Consider the following 14977-nt stretch of genomic DNA (forward strand, 5'->3'; position numbering starts at 1 on the left):
TTTTTCATTTCGCACATATTGTGCAATTGCGTCTACTTTTTTCTATAACAAATATTTGAATGGAGGAGTTCCTGGGGGAAGGGTCTCAAAGAGCAACAAAAAAAAAAGAAAAAGCCGAAAAGGAAATGGAAAAAAAGGAGAAGAAAAAAAATGCCCATAACATATTTACAATTTATACGTCATAATATGTAGCGCCAAACGATGCAGCGCCAGTTGGGTAGAGCAACAAGGTGTGTGTGTAAGTGTAAGGGGGGGGGATACCATCCGTGGGCCGAATTCACTCTGAGGAGGCGTGGAGGGGATGGGAAATATAACCCCCGTCCCTTACGCTTCCCCTTTTCTCTTCATCAGTATCACGTCATAATTATAACTTTTTAAGAACGCCCACATAACGTTGAACAGTGTTGCATACGTGTCTACATTTTCCGTGGGGGAGAAAACCACCTGCACAGCCACAGAAAAGGCTTTGGTTTCTATTAGCATCGGAATAATGTAGTTAAAAAAAGGGACATTCAAATGAACGTTGACAATTTCGCTGCTGTTCATGTCGTAAATCAAGTGGCGATTCAGTATAATGTCATACTGCTGGGGCTGCTGCGAGCTAGACATTTGCACACAGTTTTTTGTTAAGTAGCTGTAGAAGGCGTTTTCCTCCATTCCCTCCTCTGCACACAGAGCACTAAATAGCCTTAATATCTGTATGTACTCATTTATGCGCATTCTTTCCATGTCATTTGGGTTGTTCTTGAGGGGAACTAAAGGGCAATTCATCCGCATGGAACTTTTTCTCCTCATATCAAAAATTAATGAAAGCATTAATTTACGATAGACAAATGAGTATTTATAATTGTAGTACAAGCTTTTGAAGTTCTTAACAAACAAATGCTGCATGGCCACTACTTCGTAGAAAATCCGGTCCCTCGTGAGAAAATTCAGGTCATGCTTAAGGGTGAACATTACGTAGCTGGTGAGTAGGCCGAAATTCGCACGGCTAAGGATGTTATTTTGGTTTGGGGGTTCTGCGATGCGCTCGTTTTCCACTCCGTGGGCTGCACAGTTGGATAGAATCCTCCTTTCTGCTTCTTTCCCGTTCCTTCGGATATTTTTCTGACTGGGGAGGCCCCTTTCTTGGGGAACCCGCACGTCATCGCCACCGTCTACAATGACGCCATCCGTCATACCGATCAACAACATGTCAGAGAAGTCACTTTTCAGGTGAAGGACAACTCTGTTAAGGTTATTCACCATTGCGCGATAGTGTTTCTCCTCCCCATGGTGATATTTGATATTATCGTGAAACAGGCTCGTATGGGTGACGAGATGGATGAACACAAATCTTAGCAGGAGAAATTCGTACAAGTCGTCTTCGTTTATCTTTTCAAAGGGGACACAAAAAATGCTTTCGTCCTGCATGGCATCGGTTTTTGGACCACGAGAAGGGTCTCCCTTTTGGCTGGACTCTTCCCCCATTTGATATTCCCCCGTGGAGGCCCCTTTCCCCTTCCGACTACCCTTTTGGTGTAGATAACGCTCGAGGGTGGGATAATTCACATCCCCTTTTAGATCCTCGAATTGGGCTGCATCTTCATCTGCACCGTCCCTCGAGAGAAGGTACTTCCTCTTAACATAATGCAGAACCAGTAACGCAATAGTGTTTGTGTGTGTAGTTATCCCGGTCGTCTCTGGTCCCTTCAAAATGTAATACTGCATCAGAGTGAGAATAGCACTGACATTTAATAAATGAATATGCGTAAGGACCTTTTTCTCGAAAATTTTCATGTCCAGGATTGGAAGGAGGTTCAATTCAGCCATCGTCAGAAGTATGTTGCAGAGAGAATGAAGAAGGTACGTTTCTTTTTCCAAGGGGTGATCCTTCCTGATAATATTTTCTTTCACCCTTTCTAGTAAGTCTAGAGTATTCAAAGCGAGGTCCTCTTTTTTTATGTTGAGGAGACTATACGTAAATAGGATCTTGTCTATATCGAACACGTGTAGGTAAAAGAGGCCCACGTCTCTTTGGAATAATCGCAGCAGGTGTTTATAAAAAGGTTTGTCACTGGGGTCGTTCTGCATCGATGGTAAGATGTCTAAAATATGCATGTAGTAGCTTTTGTTCTTCTTTGCCGCCTTCTGTTCGTTTAGGCACTGTGCGGGTGGTTTCACTCGAAAAGCGTTTTCAACGGCGCCGGTTTGCCCATCCTTTGGGTGCCCTTTCAGAAGGTACGTTTTGAGGTCCCCATCTAGTCGGGGTACCTCTGTAATTGCGGCAGGTTCAATCATGTCTGCTATGGGTGGGAGATCCACATGCGGTTCCTTTTTCATGGCTATCCCGTCGGACGTGCCTACGATCTGCCTTTCTGTCTCGAGATCCCTTGCCGGGTTCTTTATCCAAGTTCTTCCTTCCTCTTCAAAGGAATATATCACCTTTAGGCATTCGTAAATGTAACTTGACAATCGTTCCCAGTTGAGGGGGAGGTACCCCTGCTGGTCCCCACCACCACCGTGATAGATGTAGAACAACGTCTTGTCTTCACAGTAGAGAGCGCTCCTGCTAAAATAGAGCTCCTTTTGGAAGTTATAAAAATGGGAGATTTTTAACAAATATATGTAGTCCTCGATGGTCATTGTCTGCTTCGGATTGGTTAGAAGGTAAACTACGAACAGGCACAACTCATCATTCACTTGGAGGTTGTTTCCTATCAGAGATAGAGCTAGCGAAAAGGTTTTTAAAAAGCGTACATTCAAAATGTTTTCTCTTTTTTTTTTATTCCCTAATAAGGTATTCATATTCCTCCTCACGTAAGAATACATATGATAAACTATTTCCACAAATTTGTCGTACGTTTCAATGGCGTACCTTTTGGAGTATTCATAGCGGAGCAGTAGCAAAGATAGGAGGTGTACATTTTGAACCTTTTGCCAAGTCACTTCGGGTGTGTTGGCGAGACTGTCCGTGAGTAAATCAAATCGGGGGGTGTCCCTCATTGCGCCGTTCTTCAGTTGATAAAACAGCAGGTAGTTCACGTCCACCAGGGTTAGCGAGGCAGTTGTCGCCGAAGTGTTCACCATTTCGCCTTCCATCCTGCGCGGTGTTGTCACGGACGTGGTTGCTTCTCCCCCAAGCAGGGAAAGAAAAAAGGGATCGTATTTATTCACCTGGAAATTATTCACTTGTAGTAGGAGGCAGATATTCTTGCAGGAAAGACTGAAGATTCCCCTTTTGCACACCGCAAATAGGTAGTCATATAGAAGGTTAAAAAAATGCCCCTTCAATTTTTTGTAATGTATGATGAGAACGTTTAGCAGAATGTTCAGCTGCTCGTCGTCTCTTATTTCGTAGTCGCTCCTGTTTTGATTTATGTGATTGATTTCTTTTTTTAGGAAAGCACAGATATACGTGACTATGAAACTGTCCCACTCTACCATTCTGTAGTGGCGCAAACAGTACGACAATTTGTACACGTCCAGCAAGGTGATCTTGTCTTCCATGACAGTTTTTCTTTCCCTTAGAGAGTTCCACAATGAGGACAGGAGCCTCAGCACGTAATCGACATTTCGACGCTTAGAATTGGTACTTTTTTGATTGTTCTTATGATCTTTTCTGGAATCCATCCCATCCTCCTCCAGAGGCACCAACCAATTGGCAGTCCCATTTTGTGCAATGGAGCCCCCCTGTTTGCATTTCAGACGAGAACTTTCATCATTATTTGCTTCGTAACCCCATTCGGGGTCTTCCCCTCTTGGTGCACAGCCTTCATTCGCTTCCTGATTGTCCCCCCCGAGATGCTCGTTCTTCCAGGTATGTATGGCGATATCGTTCGCATCGCTTACATTGGTGTGGACATGATCAGAAATGTCTTCTACGTCGTTTTTGATAAAGTGATTTCCCTTCCCGATGATGGAATTGTTCCCCCCATCATAGACACCACCAGCCTCAGTGTCGAAGCCGCTCTGTACATCCCCTTTATGTGCATAATACTTCCTGTTTCGCACGGCCAAATACACCAAATCGATCACTTCGGCCTCGGAGAGACAGTCCACATTTTTATAGAATATGAAGTAGAACCTATTCAGAGGGGTTTGGTCATAGTTTATCAATTTTTTGCGAACCAAAATGAGCAATTTTCTTGTTTTTTTTAATTTACTTTGATCTAAAATGTGTTCATATTTGTCCTTCTTGGTTTGTGTTGGTACCACCAACGGTTCTGCGCTTATTTCTTTTATCTTTTTTAAATTTTTTAAATTTTCTACATCATCAAAGTTGAAGATGAAGTGCTCATAGGTGAGATGTCTGACAGATGTTTTTACGCCTCTCCCTCGAATGAGTCTTTTAAGTTGGCTCATGCTTTGGGTGGTTCCCCTGCGGAACATGGTCCACGTTGGTTTAGCGGAGAAGTGGAGAAGTTCATATGTGGAGAGGTGAATATGTGCCGAACTGCAGAGGTGCGCCGTGGAATGAAGCAGAAAGTTGTGGAATACTACAATGTACCTGTTCTGAGTCCCCCACCCGCTCGGGTTACTAAACTGCTCACCCTACCATGTTTAGTCAGCCACGGTGAAGCGATGCAGCAGCTTGGGGAAGTGGTGACATCATCAGCTAGTGAAGATTGCACAAATTGTATCATGCAATGTTACAGAAAAAAAACGATCACCTTTCACGAAATGGAGATGTTCAACGAACGCAAGCTAAACTGGGAGGATGCAAATCTATATGAGCATTCCCAGCGAATAGGAGCATACCTTTTAGCATTTCGAGTTTTACGAGACGTTGCCGAGGCAGAAATGGGATTGTCGTTGTTCCTTGTTAACAATTTTTCTCTGGGCATTTTTTTTTTTTTTTTGGTGCATTTTGCGTCTGCAAATTTAGGTAGGTTCACCTTTTTGCAGAAAACACGGGGCATACAAATTGCTCTTTCAAAATGGGCCTATTCGATTTACACGCATTTAATGGCATAGCGAATGGGGGCAATGGTCTTCGCGCTTGGAAGAAACAACGGGGGATGCACACCGAAAAATGCGATTTTTAATGAAGCAAAATCTGTTGGCAACTGTTGGAGGTTATCCCCCCCTCCCCCGCAGGAAAGGAACCCAAAGCATATGTAACGCCTACTCTTGCGCAGCTTACCACAGTTTTGCTTCCTTGCTGAATTTTCTAAAAAATTTCCAATAATTGTAAAAGGCTGGTGGAATGAAGTAGCATCGTTTTATTACGAGGTGGCTAAGAGCGATGGTAGTTTGGAGACAAACACATGGATACACATACAGGGCGCACATACGCGGCTTCGTATATGTACGTGCACGCAGGTAAATACAAAAAATGTTTTTCTTTATTTTGCAAAGAGGATGAGAGAGAGAGAAAAAAAAAAGACAAACATTGCTACCACGCTGGTGTGAATTAAAAGGACGAAAAATTACAAAAAAAAATTATCGTAAAATGGGGAAGGGGGCACAAATGCGCACAAGTTGTGCGTAACGCCTGGGGGGTGGGAAAGAAGGACGTGGTAGGGTGATCTCTCAGACGTAGCTGCGAGCTCCAGATAACTTGCGCTTCCACTTATCCTCATAGTATCGCAAGGCCGTCGAAACGTGTCTGCCGATGTAGCTCTTGAGTTTGTCGCGCGAACCCTCGCCAATGCTCATTTCGGACGATACATGGCTCTCTTTATGAAGGGCACACATTTTAGGCGAGTCAGATTGGCTTTTCTTTTTTGTAAATTTTTTTTCTTTCTTTTTTTTTCCCAAATTTATCGACTTGATTTGCGAAATATTTAAATTCTGCTCATGTGATGTTGTGCCCTCTTGCAGAAACTCGGATAGTGCCTTTTTTATATTATCTACGATATCATCGTACACGACAAAAATGTCCTTCTCCTGTTTGCTTACATGTTTGTCCTTCAAAACGGATTTAATATAAAGCGAAGTCGTGTTTACACAATTTTGCAAAATGGTAAGTATGTCCTTATTTATGTTACAGTTCTGTTGACTTTGTTTTTCACCATTTGTGAGATGGGCAATGGGGATTTTTTTTTTTTTATCTTCATCCTCTTCGTTTTTCATGTCTTCCTTTTCTGCGGCATGGTGTTCCTCTACCACTTCAACGTCAGGGTACCCTTCTTTTAGCTGGCTCGAAAAAAATTCATTTGTTTTTATGATCCTTTTTTTTAAGTGTGTGAGAATAAATTGGACTTCCTCTACAAAATGGTCTACATCATTGTTTAAAATATTTTCCACCTTTTTGCATAGAATTAAATCAAAAGAATTTTTCCCCAGCGGCTCGTCCTTTTCTACCTTCTGCTTTTCATAGTAAGCGTCCCGCGCATCGGAGTAAGATCTGCTCTTTTCGCGCAACTCGGAGTGTTTATACGCATCGATATGCACTTCTACACTGCTGCTTTGCTCGTGTGTGATTGTTCCCACCACTCGACCGTCTTCAGCGCAACTTGGAATATTCTCCTTTTGCATTGTTTGATCCAGATCCTCCGTTGAAGAGAAGGGACCTGCGGTTATGTTTTCCAGGCAGTGGGTGGCATCGTACTGCGCCGCATATGGGACGCACTTTTCCGCTTCATCAGTGGCACATTTTTCGATATGAATAGGTTCCGCGGGGGGCAAAGGGTTGGGCTCGTTTGGCTCGTATGACTCTTCCACTTGATGGCCATTTGTACCCGGTTCTTCTGGACCCTTTTTTGAGGGTCTCTTTTTGATGACATCGTCTTGGTTGTCTCGCGCGCTTCGTTCGCCTTTATGGCTCCCTTCACTTGGGGACGTATCCAGCATGCGCGTTAAGGACCCGCATAGGGCGGTCTTCCCATGGGGCTCACTCTCACATAAAGCCGCCTTCTGATGGGTTTCACTCTCACATAAGGAGCCCTTCTGATGGGTTTCACTCTCGCACAGGGCGGTCTTCTGATGGGGCTCACTCTCAAATAAGGCGCCCTTCTGATAGGTTTCACTCTCGCACAGGGCAATCTTCTGATGGGGCTCACTCCCGCGTAGGGCGGTTTTCAAATGAGTCTCACTCCCACAAACTTCTGTCTTCCGCTGTGTTTCACTCCCTTCGCAGTTCCCCCCTTCTTGGTCCCCCGCGCTGCTAGACGTGCTTCCCCCAGCGGGTTTCCTTTCCTGTGATCGCCTCCACCTGAACGTCCCCGGGCAGCTGTGCGTGACGCCGAAATGCTTGAGCAGGGCGCGGCTTTGAAAGGTGTGCCCCTGACTACCCCCTCGGGAGCGAACAGATTGCAATAAAAAACTCTGAATTTTTTTACAAATGTAAAAAATCTGATGATCATAATTATTTCTATCCCAAACGAAGTAAGATTTGTCAGTGAACTCATGCGAAATTTTCCTGTTGCATATGGTCCACTTTATCTGATTGGCCAACAACAACACGAAGTAGCCAAAGACATATTTATTGCTATTTTTGTCGTAACATAACATGTAGCTTTTTTTTTTATAAAATTTTTCCGTGAACTCCTCAAAATTTAATTCAACAAATCCAAATGAAAGAATTTTATATTTCTTGTCTTTAAAATATTTTATGTATATTTTGATAATTTGTTTTTCATTTTTTGCGAGGGGCGCGGTAACGAGAAAGCTCAAATATAAATTAGCTATTTCCGAGTTGGTGACTTGGATGTCTTTACTTGTGCATGTTGTTTCTTTATACTTTAAATATATGACAATATTTTTGTTTTTCATTTTTTCGAACAATTTTTTATTTAATTTCAATTTTTTAAAATATAGTACGTTGACGTAAGAGTTACGAAACGTGGACCGTAGGCTACTTAGTTTCGCATCAATCGCGTTGCTGTTCGGAGGTGTGTGGTTCTTCATTTGGCCTCCCCTACAATGTTTCTCTTCCCCCCAACTTTCCTTTTTTGCCTGTCCATCCTTCGAATAGATATCCCGCAAAGGCCCATTATGACTGTCACTCCACTTCTTCCTCAGCGTCTGTTTGGCCACCTCCATGTTAACCTGCAGGTGTTGTTCCCCCTTCTGATGATACGCGGCTTCATTGTGATGCATTTTTTTATATATTTTCTTGCTGACTATTCTGAGAGGAATCTGAGTTACATGCCACCATATAAACGGTTCAGATGGATTATCTTTATGGGCTTTGGGGGAAGATGTGTCTTCACGATGGGGAGTATTCTCCTACTCGCTGTTGTTTGATACTATCAGGAGACACTACGCGTTGTTATTTCCTCCCAGTTGGTGAGCTATACCATGGACACGGACACACATTGGCGCGTGTACAGGTGGGGATGAGCATGAGTCAATTCGCACACAGACATGGATTCTTGTCGTGCGAATACCCTTTCAGGCAAAGAAATGGCAAACTAATTTGGCATCTATGAATACATATATATATATTTGGGCATGTGTGAAGACGAACTTCTATAGCTACGCTTTGGCTTCCTTCCTAAGAGTGTCACTTTATAGAGGATCCAAATTGATTGCTAACATGTCTGCGCACAGTGGAGGGTAGGAGTTACCCCCTGGTGGTGCGCTTTGTCCTTCGAACGGATGGGAGGGGAATATTTCCCCTTCGCGTTCCTTTGGCATAAAGTGCAGAGACACGGAGGGGAGGACCACAAGTGTTTAAAGGGGTGAACATATAATCGCGTAGCGGAATGACTGAACAGCAGCATAAACGCGTAACAGCCTAAAGGTGCAACCCGCATAAAGGCGCAACTACATAACCGCGCAAATGGGTAAAAAAAAAAAAAAAAAACAGACGCAGCAAAGAAATAAAAGAATTGCGGAGTACTGCACTGCGATATTCACAACTAACATAAAACGCCCATCCCCAGGTTACGCTTAAAAAAAAGGAAAAATGGTAGCAAAAAAATTGCGCCCGTCAGGATATGTTCACTTGCAACCGTCTGGAAATTACTGTTGCTACTTGGCGTTTGGAAGCCGTTCGTCTAATGCTAAATCGTTTGTCCTTCGTGGGGCCCCCTTTATTTCGTCAGTTCGCTACTTGGTTATTTTTTTATTCCTTGCGCCATTCATTGCTCTCTCTTTTTGCCTATTTAGCACTGCTTTTACCAGGCTGCTGACGGCGGCAACTGGTTGGGGTGAATTATTCTGGAGGGAGGAACATACGCACACGCATGTGCGTAATTAAGCACGTGCATATAGGGACACATGTACCTCTTCGAAAAGGCATGCAAATCGTGGCTTTCTATTTCGGTGCAGGCAAAATTTTCTCCGCTCTCCCCTGCAAGGAAAAATGATAATTCATTTAGACTCCTCGTCCTGGTGTTGAATGCTTCTTCTTTTTTTCTTTTATACTGTGGAAAGAAAAAAAAAAAAAAAGGAGCTATTCTTTGGTAGAGCGAGGACGCATCCCTGTGTGCATGCGCGAGAAAATGACTAAATTCGTTGTGGGCAGTTTTATTTCCATACGTCTCTCTCTACATAAGACGAAGCGTTTTTTTTCGAACCACCTTGCCCGTTCCTTTTGTAGGTTTGTAGCGGCTGCAAATGAGGAAGCGCGTGGCCGTGGGAGGAAGGTCAACGGGCGTTATGTCCTATTATCAAGGCCTCGCAGGTAGACACATATGTGCATATGTACATTATGTGCCAATGCGCTAGACACCAGCGCTTCCTCTGCAGTGCCATCCATCTAATGTCGTGCTGGGTCTCTCTGCATGTGTGCACGCTTAGTTAAGGATAAAGCATAAGGGCAAGTTTTACCTACATTCATCTTGCAGCGCCGTTTTTTTTTGCGCACTTTTTGTGCATCCTTTTTTCCCATTATTTTTTTAAAGTAGAATTATGTCTCACTGGTGAATCACGCCCTATCACTGCTGCAGGGGCATTACGACAATAACAGGAGATATTACCCTTTCCAATTGGCTTCATTTTTAAGTGCCTCCCTCCCCCCCTTTCTCTTCACTTATAACGAAAAAAAAAAAATCTATGGAGGATGTAGCGGGGAAATCCGTCATCAGGGAAAGGCAACAGTAGTGACAAATTGTGCGGCACGTTTTGGTTTTAACATATAGGTGTTATGGAGGAGCGAGAAGAATAAAAAAAAAACCCAAATGGGGGGACGAAAAATGAGAAAAAATAAATACAATTTTTTAAAGGAGCAATTAACCATACGTACAACTCCCCCCATAGTGGAACTAAAACGGCATACTGCTGAATAATGTACAACATGAGCATAGTATTATGTAAAGTATAGCGAGCGCGTTTGTCGGAGGGGACAGAATTGGCGAACACCTGCAACTGAAACTGACGTGAGAAAGAAATATGAAGAGTGAGAATTTAAGCGAAGATCCAAAAAATATCCCTGAGGCGAAACAACATGGAGATACATTCACAAGCAGGGAAAACAACGTGAGTGAGGTAAGCGCGACAGCCATGAAGAAGGAAGATGAGAAAGAAGCACCAATTAAAGGAGAACATGGAAATCCAAAAAAAAGGGGAATAGAAGAAAATGGAGAAAATTCTTTTAGCCCGTCGTCTCCTTCTCATGTAAAGCGGAAAAAGGAATCGAAAGAGGAGTCACACCAACAGGGGGAAGAACACATAAAACGCCTCAGCGAAAACGGAAGGAAGAGGGGGGATGAACCAGATGAAGGAGAATTAAAGAACAGTCGCAAAAACAAGAATGGAGAGAAAAAAATAATCATCGACAAGAATAATCTTTTCCACGAAATAAACTTGTTGATAAAAAAAAAATTAAAAATTAATGATGCAATAAAAATTGACTTATTTTATAGAGACAATTGCACACAGATAAAGCCCTACGCCATTTTTGACGAATACAAATATGTTAATATAGAAAATAAAATTAACTTAGAGATTGTAAATTTTTTGGAGAGGAGCTTACAAAGTGACAGGAGGGACTTCCTCTCCATACACAGCAGTGTGGTGGAGCTGCGAGGCAGCTTCAATGATGAGCTAATCAACCTTCCAATTCTTAATCAAATTATTCTGCAGAAAATTAGTAACAATAATTACAAGTACAAATTTAATATCGACACAGAGATGCTGAACTACATCTATGTCGATCTCTTCAAAATTCATAAAAGTAAATATAAGTTCAGAATTTTGGAAAAGAAATATGAATTAGAGGAGTGGTACTACTACGACACAAGGAGGGATCGAGACAAGGGTGGGGCCACCGCTCAGATGATTGGAGAGGCAGCTGATGCAGAAGAAGGCCACGTGTCGCACAACAAATCGGCGGATCAAAAGCGTGAAGAAGAGAAGAACGATGATCAGACACGCAACGAAAGAGCGAGTGAGCCAAGCCAACTGGAGGAGAACAGCACATCCAGCGAATCGAACGAGAGTGATGCACTGATTAATTTGTATAATGAGGAAAAGAAGAAGGAGGAGATGCATTTGCTGAATGGGAAAACGAGGAAGAAAAAGAAGAGAAGGAAGAAGAGGAAAAAAAAAATTGTTGATAAAGACAAGGTCTACATTGAAAAGTTAAAAAAGCTAGTGGAAGAGGACAGTGATCATGAAGCTAATGCCACGTCAAGTGACCACAACTCTGCGGAATCGGATGACTCGTCTAATGACAGAAATCAGATTTTGTATAGGAGAAAAATAATATACTCGAGGGATGGCGACAGGACGGTCATAAGCGCGTTTAAGGAGATTGAAAGCGACACCGTCTGTGTTTATTACCCTAATAGTTCGTACAACCAGTGTCTGAATTTGAGTTCGTTTGAGCCTTTGCTAGGGGGGGAACCCACCACGGGGGTCGACGCAACTGAGGCTGCCTCCACTGAAGTGCCTTTCCCCGATGGTGCGAACCGACCCAGCACACACCGCCGCAAGTACGACATATATCAGCACAAAAATGGGCAAAGCGCCGTGGGAATCGGCGTGGGAGTCATCGCGGGGAGTCACGCGACAGAACCGCCCAACCTGCGGGCCCTGGACGAAGAGAACATCAAGATAAAGAAAAGAAACGTGAGGGACATCTCGATTTACAATTTCTGCTGCGACGACAAGTACAAGGGATGCAGTCTATTTCTACATGTGGCCAAGAATAAAAAATTGAAAAATGTGAAGATAGACTACAACATTGACTACTCCGATTTTTCCAACAATTTGGACATCATCAAAATGTACGAAGTGAAGGGCGAGGCTAGTTCCAATGTCAAGGGTGGAGAAAATAGGCGAAAAGACCTGGGGAAGCTGTTCGAGCTTGAGAAGGACTGGAAGGTGAACGTGGATATGTACATCGACATTGAGAGGGTTGTGCGCGAGTTCAGGAAACGGGGCGAGGGGAGTGAGATCGGCGAGATGGACCAGATTGGTGGAGTCAGCGGCGGAGTAGGTGGCGGCGGAGACGGAGACCGATGTGGCAATCGCCGTGACAAATTCGACCAGCAAGGACCTCGCTCCAACAAGCTGGACTACGTAATATACAACTTTTACAAAAACTTCGAGTGCCTAATAAACTTGGTGAACAAGCTCAAGAACAACACCACCAAGTTCGATTATTTCTACCCGAAGATGATAGGAGACGTGAATGAGGAAATCAGGAAGCACTACGACAAAAAAAAAGTCATTTTGCTGAAAAAGTCCAACATCAAATATATCCGTATCTTCAACAATGAGGTGAAGAGAATAATGATCCTCTTCTTTGTGTCGTATGGGTCCAAAATATTGGACCTGGCATGCGGCCATGGACAGGACATGCTCAAATACAACACGGTGAAAAATAAGGTCTATGTTGGGCTCGACATCTCCAAGAAGGAAATCGAGTTGGCCAAGGAACGATTAAGTCAGAATGATGTAAAAGGCTTGTGTAATCATGACAATTTTTTATTTCTCCAAGGGGATATTTTAAATAATAAATTTTTCCGAAAATGGAAAAATAAAAATATCACGTTTGACATCATTTCGATAAATTTGGCCATGCATTACGTGGTGTACAACGAGAAGTCATCTAAAAAATTTTTTAAGATTATAGAAAATTTTCTGGAGAGTGAGGGCTTATTGCTGGCGACCACCATTTCGACCATCACGCTGACTGACTTTTTGATGAAACGCTCCGTCACGGAGGTGGTTAGCGGTTAGTGCGCTAGAGTGGCAGAGAATCCACACATTGCTGCACGCCGAGGCATTGCCGCTTACCCCATCTTACCGCTCACCCCATATTACCGCTCACCCCATATTACCGCTCACCCCCCCGCAGACTCCATCACGCTGAGTCTCGAAAACGACCTGTTCACGATCCGGTTCGACCAGGAAAATCTTCTTAAGATTTTCAAGAATAAAATGTGCCTGGAGGAATTCATAGAATTCGTCAACAGCAACAGCACAGTGTCTCAGATGAAGTACGATTACTTTCACAAGTTGATAAAAGACGCCCTGGAAAATACGCTGGGCATCAAGTATTATTTCTATCTGTACGATACAATTGACGCGAACGAGTTTGTCATTCCGCAGAAGTATTTAAAAGATAAGTTGCAGGAACTAAACATGGTTGAGCTATTCAACAACAGCGCCATCATGTTTCTTCATTATATCACCAACAACCTCGAGACATACGAGAGGTACCAAAATATAAGCTACTTTAAGCTAATTAATAAAACAATCGATAAGTACATTTTTAACGATATCAAAATGCGGATTAATAAAATTCATGGCTATAATAGGGACTCCCAAATTTATTTTGACATTTGTTCTTTGTACCACGTGTATGTTTATAAGAAGAATTTCGATGCGTCCATATTGGGAGTGGTGTAGCGATGTGGAGGTGCTTTAGTGAAGGCCCTTTTTTAGGAGCCATTTATGAGGACGCATTTGAGATGCCTTTTGTGGTCCCTTTTGTGGGGACCGTTTTCGTTGACCCCTCTTTAATGGATTTTTATTTTTTTTGTTCTGTCCAAAAAATATGAACCCGTAGGGCTCATTTTTTGTTTTCCCAAAGGGGTGGAGCGTTAGCCAAGCCGTTCCCTGGGGAACGCATTCGAGTGACTTCAGTCCAGCTTTCCCCAAAGTAGCCCACACCAAGCCTACTTCCCCAATATGCTTCCTCGGTTTATAGGTCCACTGCCGCTTCTGCCGAAGCTTACAATTCTCCGCGTGCCGCTTGGCCGCAAGAATGTTCACCTTTCTCTTTTGAAAACCCCATTTAACTAGTAAAGCATTTTAAATGCTCCGTCTTGTAGCCCATGGCAAAAGCAGGGACACACCATCCCAGACGTTTGGAGTGTACCTTTCCCTTGTGCAGGGCAACGGTGGGGATGAAAATGGCACAAAATGTGCGAACATACATGATGGTATTGTGTACCGCTAGAGATGTAAGCAAAAATGATAAACGGGTGAACAACACTTGGGTGGGGGTAACACGTGTGACGCTGCAAAGTATTGCATACGTTCACGTGAAAAAAATGAGCGCCCCGTTTTTTAATCTCTTTATATAGTGGTAAACGGTTCAAGCATAAAGTGAAATATAGTAAAATAAAATAAAGCTAAAAAGAAAGATAAAAATAAAAATGAAGATAAATATGCTACCCTTTTCGTGCTTCAGGGGCCGTTCCACACTTCTTGCTTCCCCCCGATTGGCTCCTTTTATAAACGAATTCAAGCGGTCAAAAGGTGTGTCGAGGTCGATTCCCCAGTTCGCCGTTTGGAAAGGGACAATTCCCCAGCGGAAGAAGTGGAGGGAAAAAAAAGTGAACACTGAAGTGGGGTGAATAACGCCAAGGTGCTGAATTGGGGACCCAGCAGAACCTGAACATAAATGGTACGTCATCCTCGCGCAGGAAACGCCGATAGGGATTGAACAAAGGGGGTGCTGCGAAATTAAAGAAAATGGTTTTCTATAATTCCGCCTCCTGATCACCCCCCTTTGAAAATAACAAAATCGACATGATAGGAATTTGAAGCTTACCCTGATATGAAGCACTGAAACCGTACGCTGCGCAGGCGCTTATGCAGATCGCCGTCATGCAGACTGCCTCAACACAGATGACCCCCTGACTGCGCC

General features: G+C 43.3%; 3 protein-coding genes across 3 annotated transcripts; 1 reads left to right on the forward strand and 2 right to left on the reverse strand.

Annotated features, from left to right (window-relative positions):
• Positions 1-324: 324 nt before the first annotated feature.
• C922_03010 (hypothetical protein) lies at positions 325-4371 on the reverse strand (the record flags this gene model as incomplete). The annotated part of the gene is made up of 1 exon (XM_008818604.1): positions 325-4371. The coding sequence occupies one exon, from the start codon at positions 4369-4371 to the stop codon at positions 325-327; it is 4047 nt and encodes a 1348-aa protein (XP_008816826.1).
• A 1143-nt stretch (positions 4372-5514) lies between these two features.
• Positions 5515-8025, reverse strand: C922_03011 (hypothetical protein; the record flags this gene model as incomplete). Its single annotated transcript, XM_008818605.1, has 1 exon — positions 5515-8025. The coding sequence occupies one exon, from the start codon at positions 8023-8025 to the stop codon at positions 5515-5517; it is 2511 nt and encodes an 836-aa protein (XP_008816827.1).
• A 2238-nt stretch (positions 8026-10263) lies between these two features.
• Positions 10264-13731, forward strand: C922_03012 (hypothetical protein; the record flags this gene model as incomplete). The annotated part of the gene is made up of 2 exons (XM_008818606.1): positions 10264-13054; positions 13178-13731. The coding sequence occupies 2 exons, from the start codon at positions 10264-10266 to the stop codon at positions 13729-13731; spliced, it is 3345 nt and encodes a 1114-aa protein (XP_008816828.1).
• Between the last annotated feature and the right edge of the window lie 1246 nt (positions 13732-14977).

This window comes from Plasmodium inui, assembly GCF_000524495.1.
Source record: "Plasmodium inui San Antonio 1 unplaced genomic scaffold supercont1.11, whole genome shotgun sequence".
NCBI lineage: Eukaryota > Apicomplexa > Aconoidasida > Haemosporida > Plasmodiidae > Plasmodium > Plasmodium inui.